Source organism: Camelus bactrianus, chromosome 10 (genome assembly GCF_048773025.1).
Source record: "Camelus bactrianus isolate YW-2024 breed Bactrian camel chromosome 10, ASM4877302v1, whole genome shotgun sequence".
NCBI classification, from domain to species: Eukaryota; Metazoa; Chordata; class Mammalia; order Artiodactyla; family Camelidae; genus Camelus; species Camelus bactrianus.
Window position 1 is genome coordinate 44,544,669 of NC_133548.1, and position 21,143 is coordinate 44,565,811.

Below are 21,143 nucleotides of genomic sequence, written 5' to 3' on the forward strand. Positions count from 1 at the left end.
GCGTGGGAGGGGCGAGTCGCAGGGCTGTGACGTCACCCCTGGTGTGTGCGTAACGTGGGCGGAAGCGGAAGCGGCTCTGTTCGCCGCCTCTCCCACCGGCCCGATGAGCTGCAGCGGCTCCGGCGCGGACCCCGAGGCGGCGCCGGCCTCCGTCGCCTCGGCCCCGGGCCCGGCGCCCGCGGTCTCAGCCCCCGCCGCGCTGCCCGCCGGCACCGCTGCGGAGAACAAGGCCAGCCCCGCGGGGACAGCAGGGGGGCCTGGGACTGGAGCCGCGGCAGGGGGCACGGGACCCGTGGCGGCGCGGGCCGGGGAGCCGGCCGAGCGGCGCGGGGCGGGTGAGCGCCGGGACGGGTGAGGGCGAGGGCAGCGCCTTGGGCTTGGCCCAGCGGCGTGTGAGGGCAGAGGGTATAAGGCAGACCTAGCTGGGCCCCTGCGCCTCCCATCTCCGTGTCTCAGTTTGCTGGTTCTCCTCCAGCTCCGGTGTCGGCGGGCGGCGCGGCGCCCCCGGAAGGTGCCATGTCTAACGGGGTTTACGTGCTGCCAAGCGCGGCCAACGGAGACGTGAAGCCGGTGGTATCCAGCACGCCTCTAGTGGACTTCCTGATGCAGCTGGAGGATTACACGCCTACGGTGGGCTTCCCGCCTGAACAAGGCTATTAGGCTTCTGTCACGCCAATTTCTGCCACTCCACCTGGATTTGCAGCCTCCTCTTCTTGTATTTACTCTCCTACTGGCTCTTATGATTTATGTCTTCTGCCCACCCGAACTGGGAGCTTCCTGATAGCCAGGCCTGTTCTCTGTTTCCCTTACCCTCCCACTCTCAGCCCAGCAGTGCACAGGGCTAACACTGACAGTTGTCTAATTGATTTCTCAGATCCCTGATGCAGTGACTGGTTACTACCTGAACCGTGCTGGCTTTGAGGCCTCGGACCCACGCATGTGAGTAATCTCTGGGCAGGTTAGAGCCTTGGGTGCTTGTGTGGAATTTGTTGTCCCATCTCCTTCTCATACCATTTTTTTTCTCTCTAGAATTCGGCTCATCTCCCTAGCTGCCCAGAAATTCATCTCAGATATTGCCAACGATGCCCTACAGCACTGCAAAATGAAGGGCACAGCCTCTGGCAGCTCCCGAAGCAAGAGCAAGGTGTGAGGGGTGGTTCACTGAATCAGTAATTACCTCCTACAGCAGCAGAGGCTTAATTTATCCTGAAACCCCTTTGAGGGAAACTTAAGCCCTAGGGGAGGTGAAAGACCTACTCAGGGCCACCCACCTGGGACTGGAATCTGGAATTTCTGTGTTCAGCTGGTACTCTTCCCTCTTCCCTCAGGACCGCAAGTACACTCTAACCATGGAGGACTTGACCCCTGCCCTCAGCGAGTATGGCATCAATGTGAAGAAGCCGCACTACTTCACCTGAGCCACCCAGCCTAAATGTACTTGTCTGTCCCTTTGTCCCCACACCAGCCTGTTTTCATAATAAACTTTATTGTGACAGGCAGGGCTGATCCCTCCCATGCTGGGAGACACCGTGTGGCAAGTGACAAAAGCTTTGAGCCCACTCCCTTTTGGGGCCACAGTGGTAGGGATGGGGACAGGGGTTGGGCCCCATGGCTGGGGTAGTACCATGACTGGAGGCAGGGGAGGCAACCAGAGGCCTGCTGCTCTGGGGAGGTGCACTCCCCGAACCGTGTCCTGACACCTCTGGAGTTTAGGCAAAGGACTTTCCACCCCTACTTGTCCTGCATCTTCTCCAAGATAGGCACAATCATGTCAAACTTGGGCCGCTTAGCAGGGTCTTCATTCATGCAGATCTTCATAAGCTTACATACGTGGGGGGAAATGCCTGGTGGGATGGTAGGCCGGAGGCCTTCCAGTGCCACCTGCAAACACAAGGAAATACAAGGTGGGTCTCAGAACTTGAGTTTCCTGTGGGCAGAAGTCTCTAGGCCTCAGGACAGGATTCTGTATATTTGAACAAATGTGGGAAGATTTGGCTCCAGTACAGTTACCATCATTACCAGCACCATTCCCCCAACGTGAGTACACCCAGTTGTGCTCTTACCTTCATTCCAATTTCCATGTTGGAGAGGTCAGCAAAGGGTACCTCCCGTGTCACCAGTTCCCACAGAAGCACTGCAAAACTCCACATATCTGCTGAGCGTCTGTTTGTGTCTTCAGGCTTCTTTTGCAGAGCTGGAGGGACAGGACTTATCTGTTCAGTTGCCTGGCCTGTCTCTGCCCCCTTCCATTACTACTGAGCTGTCCCTTCTCTGCTCCCAACATAACGCCCTCACTCACCTTCAGGGGCCACCCAGGCAGGTGCATACATTCGCCCGGGGCACTGGAAGGAGAACTTGACGTCGGCCATACTGATTCGTGCAGTCATGTCCTCATCAATCTGAGGAAGAGAAGACAGTTGTGTCGAAAGAGGTAAGTCCTGTCCTAGATAGGGAAAGGGCTTCTGGGGACCTGGGCCAGGAGTGAAGTGATCTCACCATTACACTACGACTGTTAAGTGCATGTCGTGGGATGAGGGGCTCTAGTGTGTGCAGGAAGGCCATGCCCCTTGCCATGTCCAGTGCAAACTTCACAGCCTGGCTCTGGTCCACAACAAAATCTAAGAGAGGCAGCAAGAATTAAATAATTTGGAGAGTCTCACACACCTCTTCTCCCCTTCCCCTACCACAGTGCAATCTGGCATCCCCTACTCACTGGTGCCTTCGTGTAGCACGTTGTACAGGGATCCATATGGCATCCAGTGTGTGATGAGGGTGGGGTGAGGAGCAGGTGGAGACTGGCAGGCACCTAGCACTGGGAGCACGTTCGGGTGTGAGAAAATCCTGAAAGAGGGAGAGGGTAGTCCCGGCTGAGACCCAGCTTAAAAGATCTTCACCTGGGTGCTGGGCAGGGTTCTTTGGAACCAAGGCCTCCAGTTTAGGCCTTGCCCCACCTGAGCCGGGGACACTCCTCATTGAAGTCCCTGCTCTTCCTTGTACTCCAGTCTCGAACCTTCAGCATCTTCACGACGATGTCATTGCCCTGCCAGCGGCCCTTCCATAGCTGAGGGACAGGTAAGGGTTAAGAGGCTTTAACTAAGGCCATTGCTTTCTTGCCCACTGACTGGAGGAGAAACTTAAAACAGGTGCTGAGCAGGTTATATGTGGGGGTGGAAGGGTGGGGGGGACAAAAAGGCAGGGGTCACCTCTCCAGAGTGATTCTCGTTGAGCTTCGCCAGGAAGTTGAGCTGTTTGAAGTCAATGCCGGAGTGTTTGTTCAGAGTCCCATTTCCTAAGAGTGTGGGCAGGTCAGGTACCCAGCTTCCCTCTAACCCAGCCCCAGGAGCCCAGGATTATTCCCTGTTACCACCCCTCCCCTCACAACTGACTCACGGGGCCGAGTGCGGGTGGTCCCCTTCCAGAATGTATCCTTGTATGGAATACGGTTCAGATTCTGGCCCATCTTCTCTGCCCGCTCTAGGGAAACAAAGACAAACAGCCTTGGCCTCACCTGTGGTGTGGTGGTGGGAGGGGATAGGTGGGGACAAGATGAGAGGACACAAGCGGTGGGTGGGGACAGACCTCGGAGAAGCTCTCTCAGGGGTGCCTTGGCTTTGTCCACAGGCATCTCTCCATACTTGTTACAGATGCTGACAAGGGCCCCATTTGCCACCAGGTCCTGGAATTAAAAGGTGGCTGTGATGAGGACAGTCACAACCAGCCATTAACGCAGATGTAGTACAGACCCTGTGAGTGACATACACGGGGCAGGACTCACAGGATGGGTTGAGGGTTCCAGGATCTCCCATTCAAGATCAGACTTTGCTTCCCACCAATCCCAGGGGTCTAGGTCTGACTACTCACCTCTGCCACCTGATCTTGACCCCAGAAACAAGCATAGTGCAGGGGCACATTCCCATGCTCATTCACTGCGTTGATGTCAGCTTTGTACTGCAGCAGCTGGTCCCCGTGGCCAAAAAGAAAGAGGCAGAAGGCACAGTCACTCCCAAATGAGAGACGTGTTGAGGCACACAAGGAGCGAGAAAAGTACACATACTTTCTATAATACATTATAGTGCCTGTGACTGACTTCCAGGAGTGTATATCAAGTAGGTGACAGGCAGAGGTTCATACATACCTTCTGTACAATATCACGGTGTCCGTGACTGGCTGCCAGGTGCAGGGGTGTGTCATCCCCACGGTTCATCACATTGATTCGTGCCCCCCGCATGATCAGCATCTCAACCACAGCAGAGCGTCCTTCTCGGCAGGCCCAGTGCAAGGGGGAGAAGCCATGATCGTCCCTTTGAGGAAGGGGCAATGGTCATTGATCTGGAGGTGGGATGGGGCAAAGGCTTTGATACAAGAAAAACTGATAGTCACTCTGCATACTCTCCCTGGGAAACCTTACCTCTCTAGGACTTTGATTCTCATTCATGCCAGCAACTCCCAAAGCTGTCCAATTCAGACCTTCCCCCAAGCTTTAAACCCAGCCAACCACCACCTGAAATCCCAGCAAATCTGTATGATTCATTGCCTGCATTACCATCTCCCACTAGCCTTTCTTCCCTAGCTTGCCTGTCTCATTAAAGGGTAGCATTTTTCATCTGGTTTCCTCTGCATCCCTTTTGCAACATCTGTTGGTCCTTTTGTTTTCTACTGCATCTTGTACCTCCCCCTATTAGTATTTGTCCCACTGCATTATAAAAATCTGTTAGTGAGCTGTCTTGTCTATGAGACTGTAAGCTTCTTGAAAGAAAGGACTGAAAGGTGTTCAGTGCATGTTAATGGGAAGGAAGGGTATCTTTGAGAAGGAAAGACAACTCATGGGAGAGGGAGCAAGCTTACTGATGGGTTCTGGTACTAAAATTAAGATCTAAAAAGGGAATGGAGTTAAAATGATATTTTGGAAGAGTTTATAATGAAAAGGAGAAGTGCTGTTGGTGAGTCATTAGTGATGAGGCAGACACCACCACATAAGTCAGGATTCCTCTGCTCAAGCAATCCTGGACACGGCAAACAGAAGAAAATGAGAATGGCTTCTTTAGGAAGAAAGCTGTACCTGACTCTCTTCTTTTCCCAAGAACTTGTATTTTACAAAGTAAAAGTGTACCAGAAAAAAAAAAAAATTGGCTGGGAGCTAGGCCTGCCTGACAGCCTGGGGCCATAAAAGGAAATTCCCTCCAGTTCTGGCTGCAGGTCCAAGAGGCGGGGCAGGAGGGCGGTCCACGGTCTGGGCCGGCAGCCTCCGGATGCCTGAGTGCTGCGGTCACTTCCCGTGTGGGGGCTCTAGGCGGGGCCTTGGGCTGCTCAGGGGTATGGCCACTACTAGCCACCCAGATGTTCCCACAGCCAGTGTGGGTGGTGGGCATGGCCTTTAACTTACTGACTTCCCGCCACAGCTGCCCTCTGCTCACTCAGATAGCCACAAGCTCTTCTGGAGGTGGGTATTCCCCTCCCTCTCCCTAAAGCAATTACCACCCCCTGCTTATCAGTCAGTTTTGCATCCCAGCTCTTTAATTTGTGCCCCAGTTTATCAGCCTCTGGTAGTCTGTAGCCCCAGAGCAGGCCAGAGCCTGAGGGCAAAAGTATGGGCACAAAGGTTCTGCTCACTGTCCAGCTGCTGGTCACCCCAGAGCCTGAATTTTAATCCCAAAAAGGCCAGGAGGAAATTCACCCCCACTTCATATCCAGCATTTAGCCAGTTGGGCACCAAAAGCCTATCCCCTCAAACCAGCACTAGTTTCACTAATGCCACCCCTTCACCTTTTGGCAGCAGTCTCCTTAGATGTCAGGCTCACTGGACAGTGTCACCTACGCCTTTATAACTCCACCAACAAAATAGTAACTGTGCTCACTGTCTATCACAGCACCCTTTGAAGAATTGTATGAAAAATGGAACAAGTGACTGTGAATTATGGAGAAATAGTGTAGAGCCTAATGGGAACCAGTGAAGCCTGGATGAAGATGACAGGTGATCCTTAACTAAACTCTACCAACCTTAAAAAATAAAATTTTTAAATAAAAAAAATTAAAATCCACCATCCTGATCAACAACATCACCAGTGCTTTTCTTGCCTTCCTGTCTCAGCCCACCTTAAAGAACGTGTCTACATTAGCTTTGTTTCCTCACCTCCCACTCAACCTGCCACAAGGCCACTGCCTTGAGGGCAAGCATTATGTCTGATCCTAGAACCCTTAGCACCCAGCACAGATGTTCCATGTAGTCCTTTAAATGAAGGAACCAAGTGTAGTCTGGTTTCTTAACCTGTTTTCCTCTGAACCAGCCCTCAGAGATCATCAGCTGTATCATTAATTGTAAATTCAGTGGTTACTTTTAAAGTGCTCAAGTTCTTTGACCTCTCAACCTTTACTACTACTGTTGTCCACTTCCCCTTTGTTGAAACAATCACTTATCTCTAAGCCTTACTGTCATATTTTCCTGTTTCTCCTTCAACCTCCAGTTGCTCCTTTTTGGTCTTGCAGGTTTCTCATGCCCTCTGTTTCATACCCATCTACATGCTAGTATCTCCCAAATCTGTGTCTCCAAGTCAGATCTCTCTCCTGAAATCCAAATCTGCATAATCAACAGCCTACTCAACATTTCCACATTGCTGTACTGTCACTTTAACACATCCCGAGTGGAACTCATCACCCTTCAGTCTTGTCCATCTCAGTGAAAGGAACCACCATCTACCCAAGTGCCCAAGCCAGAACCCTGGGCATCATCTTTGATCTTCCTCACTTCCCACACCAAGTCTCACCAATTCTTTATCCTAAAGATTTCAGGAATTTGATCACTTCTTTCTTTTTTTTACCCACCCCCATTCTAGTCCATCACCACTTCTGGGATGGACTAGGCAATTGCCTCTCTTCACATGGCCACCTGCTGTTCACAAAGCATCCAAGATGACACTTAACAAATGGACAATCTCATATCATTACATGGCTTTAAATTCTTGTTCTTAGAATACTTTATTAGAGCCTAAATATCCTTGCATGACCTGGCTGACCCTTGCAGACCTTTCCAATCTTACATCCTGTCGTTCTCCACTTGTATCCAATGCTTTAGCCTACAGAAGCCCACAGAGATCTTCTATCCTCCAGCCATATGGAACTCAGGACAACTTCCGGGCACTCTCTGCTCTGTCTTGCCCCCTAGCTTTTGCCCATGGAGTTCACTGAGGCTAGAAAAGTTCTCTGCAGCCTCTGCCTGGGAATTCTTATTCAACAGTCAAGATTCAGCTCAAACAACAGCTTTCTGCGTGGAGACCCTTGGCCCCCGACAGGCTGTGTTTAGCACTCATCACACTGGATAGGAAAATCAGCCGCCCGCACCCGACGTGAGCACCCCACATCGCGGAGACCATGTCTTTGCCGTTCCTCTCACCCACCAGCCACCTCAGCTCACCCCTGGTTGAGGTCGTTCTCCGTGTTGTCCAGCCACAGGCGGACGGCAACCGCGTTGCCCTCCCGGCACTGAGTGAAAATGTCGTCCATAGCAGCGTCCCGGCGCTGAGTCCCCTAGATTGGGGACGCGTGGGGACTGTGGAAGGATCCAAGGAAAACCGGGTGAGCCCTAAGCTTTGTCCCCTACAGGAGAGAAGTGTTTGTGCTGAGGTGGGGTCTGGGCGCTGCGTCCCCGGCTACTGGAGTTCTGGAAGGAATTAGGGGGCCGCGGGATGATCCCAGACAGTGTACCCCGGACGCGAGGGAAAGGCGGGTCGGGCGAGGTAGGGGGTGATTAGGAGGTAGTATCTCCCTTAGCGAGGTCAAAGAGCAAGAACAGGGACCCTTCCCGCGAACGGAGCTGGGGGGAGGGGGGTTCAGGCGCCTTATACCCTGGGGGAGGCGATCGGAGGTCCTTCCCGGGGGTGGCCCTCGTTCTCCACTCGGAACGGAGTAGGCAGCGTAAGGGGTGGTGGCTTGGTGGGGCTCGAGCCTTGGGGAGGGGGCACGGGTGCTCCCGCACTCACCGGCACTCGGCTGGAGGAGCCTTCTCGGGGGAACTCCCGTCCGGCCGCGCCCGCCGCCCGGCCCCGCCCCTGGCCCTCTCCGGCCAGAGCGGGCCTCCTTCCCCCCGCCCTCCACTCCTCCCCGCCTCCCTGCCCTTCTAGCCCACCAGTGTCGAAACTCGATGGTTTTTGGCGCCGCTTCGGCTGCTCTAGCTCTTTAGCTTTCACTCTTTGGTTTCCGGCCCTCTTCTGGCGCCTCTGCCGGCTCTGACTCCGGGAGACTGCGCTCTGCACGTGGAGAGGTGCGCCGACCCCGCGACCTCGCCCTCGCCAGCCGCATGTTCGAGGAGCCCGAGTGGGCCGAGGAGGCCCCAGCAGTCACGGACCTCCGGCCTGTAGTGTCACGGCCTCGGCTCACGGCAGCCTCGCAAATCAAGGTGAGCGGCCCCGCAGGGGCCCTTGGAGCGGGCCCTGGTGGGTCCTAGGGCTGGGGCGCGCCGGGTGTGTATCAGGGGGAGCAGGGCGCCCGCGGACGGCTGAGACCCGGGAACGTCCAAAAAGAAAAACAAACAAACAAACAAACAAACAAAAAACCCGACCTTGGAACTCAGAACTGGTGAGTAGAAGTGAGTCAAGAAAAGGTTTCTTGGATAGGAAAAGCACGTCCAGCTAGGGTCACACATACGAAATAACCCGCGTGGTTGGAACACACACAGAGAGAGAAGTTGGAGCGGTAGAAGTTTTGTATATATTAAGGATAGACAGTGTTTTAGCAGGGGAATAATTTCTTTACCTTTGCATTTTGAAAAGGTCACTGATGGCTGTGTGGAGATTGGAGCGAGTTAGAGTGAATGAGAATAAAGGGTTATCAGTACTACCTTTCAAAGGGAGGTGGTGCTCAGTGGGTACTGAGAACGTCCAAGGTAAGTGCCTGGCTCTGGACCGTTCAGTAGGACTTCAGCCCAGGATGGCTTCCCAGGCTGTAGACCTTCTCTCCTTTAAAACCTCTGCGGATGTGAGGGCTGCTCCACTTGCCCAGGCTCTTCTGCTCTTCAGTCAGCCTCCAGCGTGGAATCTGCCTGCTTTATATCCCCTCCTCTTCAGCCACTCAACCCGTTCTATAATCCACTGGCCTCTGTCTACAGCTTATGCCTTTCAGTTTGTTCTTTGCACTACAGCTTAAGACATCTTTTATTTTTATTTTTTTGAAATATAGTTGATGTACAATATTATGTAAGTTGCAAGTATACAACATAGAGATTCAAAATTTTTTAAAGGTTATATTCCATTTATAGTTACTACAAAATAGTAGTAATTGTATATTTGGTTATATTCGCTGTGTTCTATAATTCATCCTTAAAGCTTATTTATTTTGTACATAATAGTTTGTACCTTTTAATCCCCTGCCCTTGTCTGGCCCCCCTCCCCCCTTCCCTCTCCCCACTAGTAACCACTAACTTGTTCTTACTATCTGTGAGTCTGTTTCTTTTTGGTTGTATTTGTTAGTTTGTTTTGTTAGAGGCATCTTTAAAACACACATCTGTGATCCTGTCTCTCTTGTTTTCAGAAAACTCCCTATTTTAATAGAAAGGTATCAGCTGGAGGCAAAAGCCTGAGATTGAGGCTTGAACCTCCTGGTTGCTGGCCTTGGTCCTGTTGCTGTGGCCTTACCACGTTTCTCTGGGGAACCCCATTACCTTGTCTGCATAGTGAAGAAAGTAGGGTGGGTGATTTCTCTGCCCTGCAGCCTCCCAAAGGTTGGGATAGCAACTTGAAAGTTATTCACGGTCTGGCAGGCTTCGGGACAAGCTAGCTGACTGAGAATAATCCAGATGCCTCCAATCAGTGTTTGAATCAGGTCCCCATCTCTCCCTTGCGATTCTTCAGGGTGCATCCATTCTCCTCACCCCTGCTCTCATCCTGTGTTTCCCTCCAGGGCTCCAAGCGCCGCAAGCTCTTGGCCACATTACAGGCCCTGGAGGCAGCATCTCTTCCCCAGCAGCCCCCTAGCCTGCCTGGCAGTGACTCTGAGGAGGAGGAGGTGGTAGAAAGGAAGAAGAAACGCCCAAAAAAGGCCTTGTTTGCCAGTGCTTCTACTGAAGTAGAGGAGAAAAGGAAGACCAAACGTCAAAAACAGGGCCCCCCTATCAGTGACTCTGAGGAAGAGGAGGTGGAAAGGAAGAAGTGCCACAGAGGGGCTCCTCTTGGCAATGACTCTGTTGAAGAAGAGAAGAGAAAGAGGAAACGCTGGAAACAGGCCCCCTCAAATCCTGCCCAACACCTGGACAGTGTTGACCAAACAGGTATTAGTGGATGTGTATGTGAATGTGGGATGGGGAGGGGGATCTGCTGATCCTATGCATGACAGGTTATCTGACCCCGTTAGGTTTAGGGTTAGGGACTAAGTACTTTGATCCAGGCCACAGTCTCTGTCTCAAGGACAGGGGTGCAGCCAGGATGACTTGCTCAGTCTCTGAATTAAGAGGGTCTTGCCCTAAATATGCCTTCCCATCCCCCTCCCTGCAGGTCTCAAAGCCTGGAATTCTAGTGCGACAAGTGACTCCACCAAGCCAAGCCCTGAGACCCCTTCCCCTCAACCTCCCCGGACCTTGAGTCGCAAGCAGTGGCGGAACCGGCAGAAGAACAAGCGCAGGCAGAAGAACAAGTTCCGGCCACCCCAGCCACCAGAGCAGTCCCCGGCCCCGGCCACAGGCCCCACTGCGCAGACCGAGGTGCCTCCTGTCCTCAGTCCCAATAGCCACGGAGCCCGGGCGGAGGCTCTGCGAGCCCGCATGGCCCAGCGCCTGGACAGCGCCCGCTTCCGCTACCTCAATGAACAGCTGTACTCAGGGCCCAGCAGTGCTGCGCAGCGCCTCTTCCAGGAAGACCCTGAGGCTTTTCTCCTCTACCATCGTGGCTTCCAGAGCCAAGTCAAGAAGTGGCCACTGCAGCCTGTGGACCGCATCGCCAGGGATCTTCGCCAGCGGTGAGTAGGGGTGGCGCACGGTGAGAAGCAAAGTAGATCAGTCCTGGGCTCAGACCAGACCAATGAACGATCCTCCCATCCACTCCCAGGCCTGCATCCCTGGTAGTGGCTGACTTTGGCTGTGGGGACTGCCGCCTGGCTTCGAGTATCCGGAACCCTGTGCATTGCTTTGACTTGGCCTCTTTGGACCCCAGGGTCACTGTGTGTGACATGGCCCAGGTAAACCCCTCTCTCCTTCCATGTATCTGGCCTGTGATCTAGGCCCAAACTCCACATGCTAATCTCTAACACGCCCGGCCTGCCCCCCATCCTTGTGTCCACTCCTAGCATGCGGTGCTTGCTTTCTCCTCCCTGTATTGCTTGCTTTACACAACATTCCCACTCTCCACAGGTGCCTCTGGAGGATGAGTCTGTAGATGTGGCTGTGTTCTGCCTCTCACTGATGGGAACCAACATCAGAGACTTCCTAGAGGAGGCAAATCGAGTGTTGAAGCCAGGGTAGGAGCCCGTAGGACACAGATGCATGTATATGTGTATACATATGTGTGCTATGTATTTACCTAGAACTTTTTCCTCCTTCTTAGAGGTCTCCTGAAAGTGGCGGAGGTCAGCAGTCGCTTTGAAGATGTTCGTAACTTTCTGGGGGCTGTCACCAAACTAGGCTTCAAAGTCATCTCCAAGGTGAGGGCCCTGAGAAGTCTGACTCTATTTTTGTCTGAGGCGTGGCCCTCTGGGGTAACGGTGTGCAGGAAGGAGGTCATAGTCAGACACAGGCATTTGCTCCTTAAAGGCCCAGCTTATGGGAGAGCCCTGGGAAGCTTTCTGAGCAGGGTTGGGACATGGACAGAGGTGTTTTGAGGAGCTGGGGTGAGGATTTAGTGCTCACTTCGGTCTTTTCTGCCCCTAGGACCTGACCAACAGCCACTTCTTCTTGTTTGACTTTCAAAAGACTGGTGCCCCTCGAGTAGGGCCCAAGGCTCAACTCTCAGGCCTGAAGCTTCAGCCTTGTCTGTACAAGCGCAGGTGACGTCTGGACCCCCTCTTGAAAGAGGAGGCAAGTCTTGAACTCCAGGCTCAGTATCTGAAGACTGTATCCAGCCAGGCTGTGACCCAGGACCTGGTACCACCCTTACTGTGCCCCAGGAACAAAATGAAATGAAACCTCTGGGTCAGCCCTGCTCTGATGAAGGCTTCTTGGTTGCAAGAAGCATAAAGTCATTTGGGCTAGCTAAAGAATGAGGAGTTTATTGGAGAATGCAGGAGTATCTGGGAATTACGGATCCCCTAGGTGTCGTGGAAACCACATGGTTTGAAATTCAAGGCATCTCTGGGTTTGGCTCCTCTTTTTAATCTCTCAGGAGCCACATGGGCTTTCTGTCCTAGTATCTCCACTCTCCTCTCTTCTGCTTTTCCTGTCTGCAGACCAGCTCCTGCTGACCCTTAGCTTCTACAGCTTTGGTCTGTCTAGGTCTTCAAGGCCTCGGGCAGGCATTGCTTCTTGGCTCTGGGGCAACTGGTAGCCCCCTAACATCCTGGCTGAGTACATCAGTCTGGGCTTCTAAGTCAGGGTGGTTGATTGTCCCTATACTGTACTGGGCACTTCTTTCCCCTGGTCCTCATCTTCTTTGGAGCCACATGGCCCAAACTGCTCCTAGTACCTGTTGTCCTGTGGGGCCCTGGTGTTTCTCTCGCTGGGAGCACAGACTTTGGATCAGGTAGGTCTGCCACCTATTGTCATTTAATCTCTGAATGTCACAGTCCTCATTTGGAAGATGAGAGGATTCCTGTCTCATGGGATTGTTGTGTGGGGTAACTGAGGACGCCTGTAGCTGGGTCCATAGGAGGTACTTAATAAACTGTAGCTGGCTGTTGTATGTTGTAAGCGTTGCTGTTTTCTAAAGACCTTCCCCAGGCAGGGTTAGGGGTTGAAGGATGAAGAATGAATATATTGACTGAGAAAAACTGTGAGAGAACTGAAGATAGCCTTTCAACAGGCTTATTTTATAGGATATTTAGAGATTCTTGACAGATTCTGAGCTGTTCTTGGAGGGGGTTTGTGTGGGAGCTGAGTCTCTTCGTAAATAACAGCTGGTTGTTGCCATTTGGGTTGGGGACTGAGCTGCTCGTTGACAGAAGGGTCTGCCTGTTGTTTCTGCCTTGCACTGGGCCCAGATCAGCATGTGCTGGGAAAGCTATGGGCAGGGAAAGCTAATGCTGGGAGAAGATGAACTAGGATGATAGGTCCTCGGCCTCTTCTAGAAGGCATCTGCCAAGGGCCAGGTATGTAAATGCAGCCTGTTCTACCTATTTCAAAGAACAAGAGCTGAGAGTGACCACTGGGACATGGTTCCAGAGCTCTGGGCCAGTTGGGTGCCTCCAGTTAAGGAGATGGAAGTTTTGAGGCAGGCTGGAGGCAGAGGGCATGTTTGGAGGCTGGGCTGTGAACCATTCAGCAGGTTGTGCTCAGTACCTTTGCACATGCTCCTCTCTGCTGAACACTCGTCTCACTGGCAAAGTCGTACTCATCCTTCCACACAGCCTCGTTGATTCCTACTCCATTACTCCCAAAGCAGAACTGACTTCTTCGTCCGCACCCTCAAAGCACTCCATGAAGAGTGCAACTTCATCATTTAAATGCTGTGCAGTGATTGTGTGTTGGGCTGCAGTCTTCTCAACTCATACTTACCATTGTGTTCCCAGAGCGGTCACTTGAGCTTCATCTAGGGAGGTGATAAGGATGAGAGGCTCCAGTTAAGTGGGACCTATGAGAAGCAGTGGTGTTGCAGGAACCCAGGCTTTGGGCACATGATGAGGGTGCTGTGGACTAGTGACGGTGGGGGAGCAGGCAGATGAGAACTTCAGTAGGTGGAACTGGTGAGACATTCAGGCTCTGAGTGAAAGGAATCTGAAGCAAGTCTCGGATTTCTGGCTTGAGCCACTGTATGGGTTGGTGATACCATTCAAAAGGTTGGGTTTTAGGGACCTAGATGTTTGTTTGGAAGTGGGACGTAAGCTTGGCAGCCTGGAGGAGGTAATTCAAGTCATGGGAAGAGAAAGATATCCAGAGTAAAATGAGAGAAGAGAAAATGGCTAAGAATAGAACTCTGAGGAGCATTTAATGGATGGGTAAAGGAAAACAAACCAGTAAAGGTGACAAGATGAGAAGGTTGGTCCAGAGATGAAGGAATAAAAACCAGGAGAGTGGATTTTTTTAATATGGAAGGAGTGGGGAGGTTGTCTGTCAAATGTTGTTGAAAGGTTTATTAAGATGAGAGAGAAGTCAGATTGCAGCCGGGAGAGGATTGCTGCAGAATGTGGAGGGCCTGTTAGAATGTATGGTGGTGTTATTCGTGAGTTTTTAGTTGTAGCAGGCAGCCCAGATGGTGTGGTTATCTCTGCCTTCTCAGGAGTCTAGGTGTAGCTGTGGAAGAAAGTGAGTACTAAGGGATCATCCAGAGTTGGAACCTTGCCACACAATTGAAATGAAATCAAGCAAAGGGGTTTCAGACCGTTCGCTATTGACAGCTCTGCGGGACCATGGAATTTTGTAGAACAGGTGAGTGGAGTGAAGACAGGAGTAGGTTGATGTACTAAGAGTAACTGAACAAATAACCTGGGAGGGTGGGAGGCTGTGGTCAGAAATGGAAGTCCTTGAATAATTAATACTGGAAGCCCAGCAGCTCCAGGCGATGGCAAAGTTTAAGGTGTAGTTATAGGGGCGAGTGCTTGAGGGGCAGGCAAGGGAGGTTGCCTGGAAATTGGTTAATACCCCAGGGCTCAGGTATGGGGAAGGGTTGTCTTCGTGGACTTTGAAGTTCTCCAGGGTGATGGTAGATGTTGGCATGGGACAGGTGCCAACCTCTTGAAGAAGGGGACAGACCCAGGAGATCTGCAGGCAAACAGTGGGAGAGGCTGGATAGCAGGAATTTCAAAAGGGCAGAGGATTCACACAGCCTTTTAGAGAGGCTTCCGTTCTGGGGGTGATGTGAGCCTGATGAGTGGAGCAGGCTGCCGGGCAGCCAAGATGAAATACCCTGACAGTCCTCTCCAGCTTGTCAGGATTCACTGGGGATTACTGGGGAGAGAACTATTGTGGCAGCTCCAGAGGTCGCTGGGAGGCAAGCCATGAAGTCTGAGGAATGTGTTGGAGTAGCGGGGCATCTCTCTCACTGTAGGACACACATCACCTTTTATAGCTCCGAATCTGTTTCCCACACGTTATTTATATTCCTAGATCTTGATTAATTTTCCCTGTTTTCTTACCAGGCTCAGCAGGATGGCTGGGGTCGGCCTGCCTCCCTCTTTTGCTTTCCTCCCTTACTTACAATTTGGAGTCTTTTGTTGCCTATTCTGACCCTGGCCACCTGAGTAAATATCTTTCTGGGTCTGACTCAGGCCCCCAGCTCCCCCTAACCCAGCCCAGCCCCTGCAAGCGTTTCCATCAATTCTGCAAGCAGGACTGCCCTGAGTCTGGGTCCTCTCTGCTGCATCATCAGCTTCAGGACAAGCTCTTGTTCAAGTCCATGCCCAGGCTTCAGTGTCTAACACCTGGAAATGCAGAGGCTCACCAACTTTCAGTGGTGGAGCTGGGGCAGTGCTGCTGCTTTAGTGTTGGCCTGCAGTCCCAGAACTTGCCGTGGCGAGCCACGCACGAGTGTATCCTGTGCACCTTGCCAGAGAGGGAGGTGTTGGGTGGTCCTGGGTCCTGTCCAGTAGGACCATTTGAAGAGGCAAGGAGACCTCAGCACAAAGAAGCTAGGAGTGTACCGTGTGGGCTGGGGAGGGAGTTGCAGGAGACCACCCTGAATGGGGCTGCACCCACCAGGGACAAGGGGACTGCAGAAAACAGCAAGGTGCCCCCCTTTAAATGTCTGTGAGGCCCATAGGGCACAGAAACACCCAGTCAAACAAGAACTATTGTATCCCCTTCCTCCTCTGCAGTTGGGCCCAGAGCGATCAGCAGCTATTAGGTGGAGAGCAGGTGAGAAGAGCAGAGAACGGACAGATCATTCTTCCCCTCCCCAGAGCAGCCTCCTTGACAGGGACAGAGCTGGGAGGTGAAAATAGTTAAGGCTACAATATGTGCGGATTATTTATTGTTACGTAGGATTAGACGTTGTGATCACTTGAGGTTAGGTTTGTATCTTAAACTGATCATAAAGCATCAGTGCGCTTCGAATGAGCTGGAAAGTCGCAGGCTTGCTGTAGCTTTTCTCCACAAAAGGGGACAAGTCCCCTCAAATGAAAAAGGGTTGGTGGGTGGTGAGAGTCAAGAACAGAGTTGGGTTTGGGTAGCGCTCTATGCTCATGCTCCCTTAGCACCCCTTGTAGAGGTTTTTAGCCTCTGCAGTGCTGGTGTGCTCCAGCTTTCGCTCCTGCGACACAGCCCTCAGGGAGCACAGTTCCCAAAGAAACAAGATCTTGGCAGAGACGCAGCTCAGCTCCAGTCCCCCAACCACTTACGTAATTGCACAAAGCCCTTTACAGAGTTTCACGGAGACCTCCCCTTAGGTCGTCCTCCATCCCAGGTGACTTCCCAGGCTGGCCACCTGGTTCTAGGATATCCGACTACTGCAGTAATGCCTTACTGGTCCAGTTGCTTCCACTGCTGCCCCCAGAGCAATTCATTTTCCACATGGCTAAGGGAGCTTTTTAAAATGTAAATCAGATATGTCACTTCTCCGCTTAAAATCCTTCAATGGATTCTCATTGCTCTGAGAACAAAAGACAGACTCCTTCCCAGGCCCTGTGTGATCTTGCCCAGGCCTCCCTCCAACTGCATCTTAACCCGGTCCTTCCTCACGAAACTCCAGCCACACAGGCTTTCTTTTCCTTCGTCCAGTGTTCCAAGCTGTTTGACTTCTGGGCCGTTACATACGCTGCTCCATCTTCCCAGGATACTTTTTTCCTTGGTGAGCTCACTTCCATCTTCCAGATCTTCACACCTGCATCACCTTTCCTTGTGTGGAAAAAACTGGCTAGACACTCACCAAAACATCCTTTTCCTGGACACGCAGTGAAACTACATTTCCCAGCCCCTTGCGTCCAGGCGGGGCTGTGTGTGTCATCCTCTCCAGTGGAAAGTAAGTAGGAGTGGTGTTTCAGTTCCAGACGAGCCTTGTCTGTAGTCTCCCACCCCCTCTTCTGCCTTCCAGGGTCACCTTGAAGCACATGTTTTGAAGATGGAGTCAGAGTGTAGAAGTCTGGTTAATTGAGTCCGTGCTTAGAGGAAAGTTGCTTGACCAAGACCATCCACGTTAGTTTTGAACACAGACTAAACCTTTACTGCATTAAGTTAGGGGAATGTTACAACACTTAGCATTCCATGCCCTGGCTAGTATATCTTCTCTGGATATCCTGTCCACCTTACTCTTGATCACAAAACCCTTTGTTTCCTTCAGGGTGCTTCAGACATTTAATTTTCTTACCAGATGCCAGTCAACACTTCCCAGCTGTCCTGTGAGTCGGACTCCTAATTGGGAAAACAGTGCTTGCATGAGGAAGTTGGGATACTGATCTTATCAGCTACATTTTAATTGTGCCCCCCCACCCCCAAAAAATCCCACTAAAGGATACCTTAAATAAATTAGATTTTTTTTCTCTCGTGATGCTAGAAACCTGATGGTTGATGGTTGTTGGCGTTGGTTCAGGAATTCAAGGATATTAGCGATTAGGTCCTTGTGATTCTCTTGGTTTCTTGATTCTCACAGTCACACGATGAAATGTTCCTGATTAAGCAGAGACACCCTGCTTACTGTTACACTTCTCAGGGGTCTGACAGATTGCCACAGCCCCTGTCTTTCTGGCTTTACTTCAGAGGTCCTCCTACATTATAAATGTTCCATTAATCCTTATAACATGGCTAAGACCGATCTAAAATATTAACATTTTAAATATATTTGTTTCCCCCGTCCCTTCCCACATCTCAGTGGCCTGCCAGCAACTCACCCAGTTCAGAGCTGTTCTCCCTCTAGCTCAGTGGGGTCCGGAAGCCTGCATGGTCTATTTCTTCCACTCCTTTACCTCTGTCACTTTTAGGATTGGGATGGGGGCGTGTATTAGAGGCAAAAAGTCTGAACTTCTTTTTCAGTTTCATTGAATCAGAGTGCTCAGCTGAGACAGGCATTAATATTGGCTCAGTGTGTAGGGTATTTGGAGCGCCCCATGGAGACTTAGGCACTAACTGGCTTTGGTTCCCTCCTTACGATACTCGGCCCACACTTCCCCTTGGCTCCTCGGAGCCTGCCCCAGACAATGTGTCCATCCACAGCCTCCTAGTGCTAAAGTGCCTCAGCTTGGCAGGCGGCCCTCCTGGGAGGGGTCTCAGCAAACACCTTAAGACTGGTTACCTTTCTAGGAGCCCACAGGAAACTCCCATGTTTGTCCTGCCAGATAGCAGAAGTGCAGCCAAGCTAGCAGTGGACTCCTCTCCCCTGCCCCGCACCAGCTAGCCTGACTCTGGCCTCTCCATGTCTCTGTGGGCTCCAAGCCTTCAAAAGTGATTCAGGTTACTTTGTCCCAAGAAGCCTCTGCCCTAGGCTCCACCCCAGTGGCCATATGGAGATGACTAAGTTTCTGAGTGTAGCAAGCCTCTTGCTAGAGAATGTAATGCTGAATGAATACAAGGTCTCTCCCAGTCATGGGAACACTGGTTTTGATACCATAATTTACAGTTGTTTTGTGTGTCCCTTAACTGCTTATTGTGGCTGCAGATGATTTTGCTACTTTTGTCTTTTAATCTTCCTTCTAGTTTGTGTGTGGATGATTTCCTACCTTTACACACATTATGTATGTCAAACAGAATGCATTTAAACAGAATTGATTACAAGTGGTAGAAGGCTGAAAGAGTCAGAAGATGCTGATGTAATTAAAAGCTAATGACTGGAGAGGTCAGATAACATCTTAAGGCCTGGGAAGACAGAAGGGAAGAAGGGATACGGTTACCAGGAACTAGGAGCTCGGAGAAGGGGCCCCTTTTGACTGATATTACCCAGACCTTCATCGGGGAAGCTCCCTCCACGTACCTGGTGCTTGGACTTCTGAGGAAGAACATGGCCTTGCGGGGCCAGCGGGGAGCAAGGTCTGACTGGGCTCTGACACGTGGGGGAGCTGGCCTATCACCACTAAGAAGTGTAGCAAAGCTGCTGCTGAGCGCAGAGGAAGCTACTAGCTGGAGCCAACTGTCTGCAGCTGAAGTAACGTGACAGCACCTGGAAAACGGGGGTGAAGACCCTCCCCTGGCTTTCACTTTCAGTTTCCCTCTATGGCATCCCTTTGGCAGAACCTAACGAACCACCTGGCAGTGGATTCTGGGAAGCACAGTTGGCAGAGTCACAGCTGCAGCAGCACGACTCCAGAGTGTGTGTCTGTGGGGCTGAGAGGGAGGTGTGTTGCAGAGGGAGATGTGGAGAGTTAGGAGTGGACAGAAAATAGGTAAACAGCCAGTGTAATCTCTGTGGCTGCTCACACGTCTCGATTGTTGCTTCTGTCAGCTGTGTGGTATTCCGTAGTGTTCATCCACCAAAGTAAACTTCTCCATTCGCTTGGTTGCTTCAGATTCTTTGCTGTCTGGAGAAATTAAAAATCCTTGCAGCTAGGGTTCTGAGCACAAAATAAGTTCCCCCTGCTAGATGCACTCATCTGAGATTTGGGAGGTAAGGGTCATCTTCCTGCTGCTTGGCAGTTGCTGCTGGAGGCAGGTTAAGATGTTGGGCTTTCTGCGGCAGCATTCCCATTGACTTCTGTTCCAAGGACAAAATAAGGATGCCTACTATGGCGGTTAAAGTTCAGCATAGGCCTGGAGGGTCAATAGGTAAAATAAATCCACTCTGTGACTTCACAAGTTTGGCTGTCACAAAATGGTTAAGAAGGGAAATTTTGGGAAGGATATCAACAAGTTACTCACAGAATTAGCGGAAAGTCCGTGGAGGCTTAGAGAACAGGCCAAGGAAGGATGAACAGCTGCAAAAACTAAGGTCACACTTAAGTCAGTCTGGTTAGGGTGGCACTGCTGGCAACCCCAGCTGCTTGACTTTTCTCCCACTCTTTGTTCGTGCGTAGATTGATGCTGAGAATTCAGTTAATCCACCTCGAAGTTCATGGCACTGTTAGGACTGGTTCATGGAAGGCCCCTCTCCTGTTGTTACTCTATTTCCTTTCTTCCTGATCTGCACCTCTGTTCCTTTTGTGCCCTCACAGTGGCATGGTTGTGTGTCCCTGGAGACCTATGTATCTTTGGCAAAACAGACAGTGGTTTTCGCATGTGGATGTTGTGGCAGAGACTTGCCAGCTATCCCTCACACCCATTTTCTTCTTCCTGGGAAATCAGCTGGAGTCTTTCCCAGACTCTCTGATACTTAAGTGTGGCCATGCATTTGAATATAGCCAGTTGGATGGTAGTGGAACTAATGTGTGCTACTTCCTAGATTTGGGTCCTTAAATTTTCCTATGCACAGTCCCCCATGTTATTTCCACTCTGGCCGACTTGATGCATTTGAGCACATGACCTTGGAAGCTACGCACTGAAGATGATGGAGCCAAAAGATGGAAGTAGCATGAGCATCACGTAGAGGAGAGCCACCCACCAGTTAGGAACATCTGTTCTGGACTTCACGTGAGTGAGAAATAAATTTCTCTCTTTTTGAGCCATTTTTACACTTGGTTTGTTGTCACAGCAATTAGTAATCTTTTTTTTAAATCCCTTTTAATTGAACACATCAGAAAAAGAAACAAAGCACACATCCATACTGAAAAGTAAACAAAAATGTTCAGCCTATTGGTCTGTCACAAGGTCATAACCTGTGTAACCACCACCCAGACTAAGAAACAGAATGCTGTCTGTCAACACCCAAAAGTCTCTTTTGTGTCCCCTCCCAAACTTTTCTTCTCTCGACTTCACCAAGTTACCACCATCCTGACTTTCATCATGTGAATTTCCTTGCTTTTCTTTATAGTCTCACTAGTCAAGCATCCATACCTGAATTGCATATATTTCCATGTATCTGGCTGCTTTGACTCAACATTAGGTTTATGGGATTCATCCATGTATTGCGTCTAGCAGTTCTTAATCTTAATGTAGCCTAGTTTATCCGTCATCCATGGTTAATGCTGTGTGTGCCTATTTAATGAGTCATTCCTACCCCCAAAGGATGACGATATCTTACTAAATTATCTTCTGGAAGTATTAGTATTTTGCTTTCCATAAT

At 51.0% G+C, this 21,143-nt stretch overlaps 3 protein-coding genes across 6 annotated transcripts; 2 read left to right on the top strand and 1 right to left on the bottom strand.

Moving 5' to 3' along the window:
- The first annotated feature begins 76 nt into the window (after positions 1–76).
- TAF10 (TATA-box binding protein associated factor 10) lies at positions 77–1,495 on the top strand. The gene is made up of 5 exons (XM_010964951.3): positions 77–335; positions 476–630; positions 875–939; positions 1,030–1,144; positions 1,329–1,495. Exons 1-5 carry the CDS (start codon positions 104–106, stop codon positions 1,416–1,418), a joined length of 657 nt encoding a protein of 218 aa, XP_010963253.1. The 5' UTR covers positions 77–103; the 3' UTR covers positions 1,419–1,495.
- On the bottom strand, positions 1,468–8,107 carry ILK (integrin linked kinase). 3 transcript variants are annotated; one of them, XM_045523741.2, is made up of 13 exons: positions 7,974–8,107; positions 7,409–7,543; positions 4,136–4,301; positions 3,862–3,957; positions 3,580–3,676; positions 3,391–3,474; positions 3,204–3,289; positions 2,952–3,061; positions 2,714–2,841; positions 2,497–2,618; positions 2,300–2,399; positions 2,064–2,194; positions 1,468–1,881 (listed from the first exon to the last, which is right to left on the bottom strand). In XM_045523741.2, the coding sequence occupies exons 2-13, from the start codon at positions 7,495–7,497 to the stop codon at positions 1,732–1,734; spliced, it is 1,359 nt and encodes a 452-aa protein (XP_045379697.1). In that variant the 5' UTR covers positions 7,498–7,543; positions 7,974–8,107; the 3' UTR covers positions 1,468–1,731. The 3 variants fall into 3 exon arrangements, with proteins under 3 accessions (XP_045379697.1, XP_010963252.1, XP_045379698.1); XM_010964950.3 differs by having other exon boundaries at positions 7,839–7,979; XM_045523742.2 differs by lacking the exon at positions 7,974–8,107 and having other exon boundaries at positions 4,136–4,329; positions 7,409–7,534.
- Positions 8,108–8,135: 28 nt separating this feature from the next.
- RRP8 (ribosomal RNA processing 8) lies at positions 8,136–12,812 on the top strand. 2 transcript variants are annotated; one of them, XM_074372476.1, is made up of 8 exons: positions 8,251–8,389; positions 8,763–8,875; positions 9,889–10,255; positions 10,479–10,938; positions 11,028–11,157; positions 11,330–11,436; positions 11,523–11,619; positions 11,846–12,812. In XM_074372476.1, exons 2-8 carry the CDS (start codon positions 8,804–8,806, stop codon positions 11,963–11,965), a joined length of 1,353 nt encoding a protein of 450 aa, XP_074228577.1. In that variant the 5' UTR covers positions 8,251–8,389; positions 8,763–8,803; the 3' UTR covers positions 11,966–12,812. The 2 variants fall into 2 exon arrangements, with proteins under 2 accessions (XP_010963254.1, XP_074228577.1); XM_010964952.3 differs by lacking the exon at positions 8,763–8,875 and having other exon boundaries at positions 8,136–8,389.
- The last annotated feature ends 8,331 nt before the right edge of the window (positions 12,813–21,143 follow it).

What these genes read in the sequence shown, in the direction of transcription:
- TAF10 (XM_010964951.3), top strand. Translation starts at nt 104, where the DNA reads ATGAGCTGCAGCGGCTCCGGCGCGGACCCCGAGGCGGCGCCGGCCTCC. An exon ending in GGCCGAGCGGCGCGGGGCGG is followed by an intron (nt 336 to 475) that starts GTGAGCGCCGGG and finishes GTTCTCCTCCAG; the next exon opens with CTCCGGTGTCGGCGGGCGGC. An exon ending in GAGGCCTCGGACCCACGCAT is followed by an intron (nt 940 to 1,029) that starts GTGAGTAATCTC and finishes TTTTCTCTCTAG; the next exon opens with AATTCGGCTCATCTCCCTAG.
- ILK (XM_045523741.2), bottom strand. Translation starts at nt 7,497, where the DNA reads ATGGACGACATTTTCACTCAGTGCCGGGAGGGCAACGCGGTTGCCGTC. An exon ending in GACCACCCGCACTCGGCCCC is followed by an intron (nt 3,290 to 3,390) that starts GTGAGTCAGTTG and finishes CCACACTCTTAG; the next exon opens with GAAATGGGACTCTGAACAAA. An exon ending in CGTGCTACACGAAGGCACCA is followed by an intron (nt 2,619 to 2,713) that starts GTGAGTAGGGGA and finishes TGCCTCTCTTAG; the next exon opens with ATTTTGTTGTGGACCAGAGC.
- RRP8 (XM_010964952.3), top strand. Translation starts at nt 8,291, where the DNA reads ATGTTCGAGGAGCCCGAGTGGGCCGAGGAGGCCCCAGCAGTCACGGAC. An exon ending in CTGTGTGTGACATGGCCCAG is followed by an intron (nt 11,158 to 11,329) that starts GTAAACCCCTCT and finishes CACTCTCCACAG; the next exon opens with GTGCCTCTGGAGGATGAGTC. An exon ending in AATCGAGTGTTGAAGCCAGG is followed by an intron (nt 11,437 to 11,522) that starts GTAGGAGCCCGT and finishes CCTCCTTCTTAG; the next exon opens with AGGTCTCCTGAAAGTGGCGG.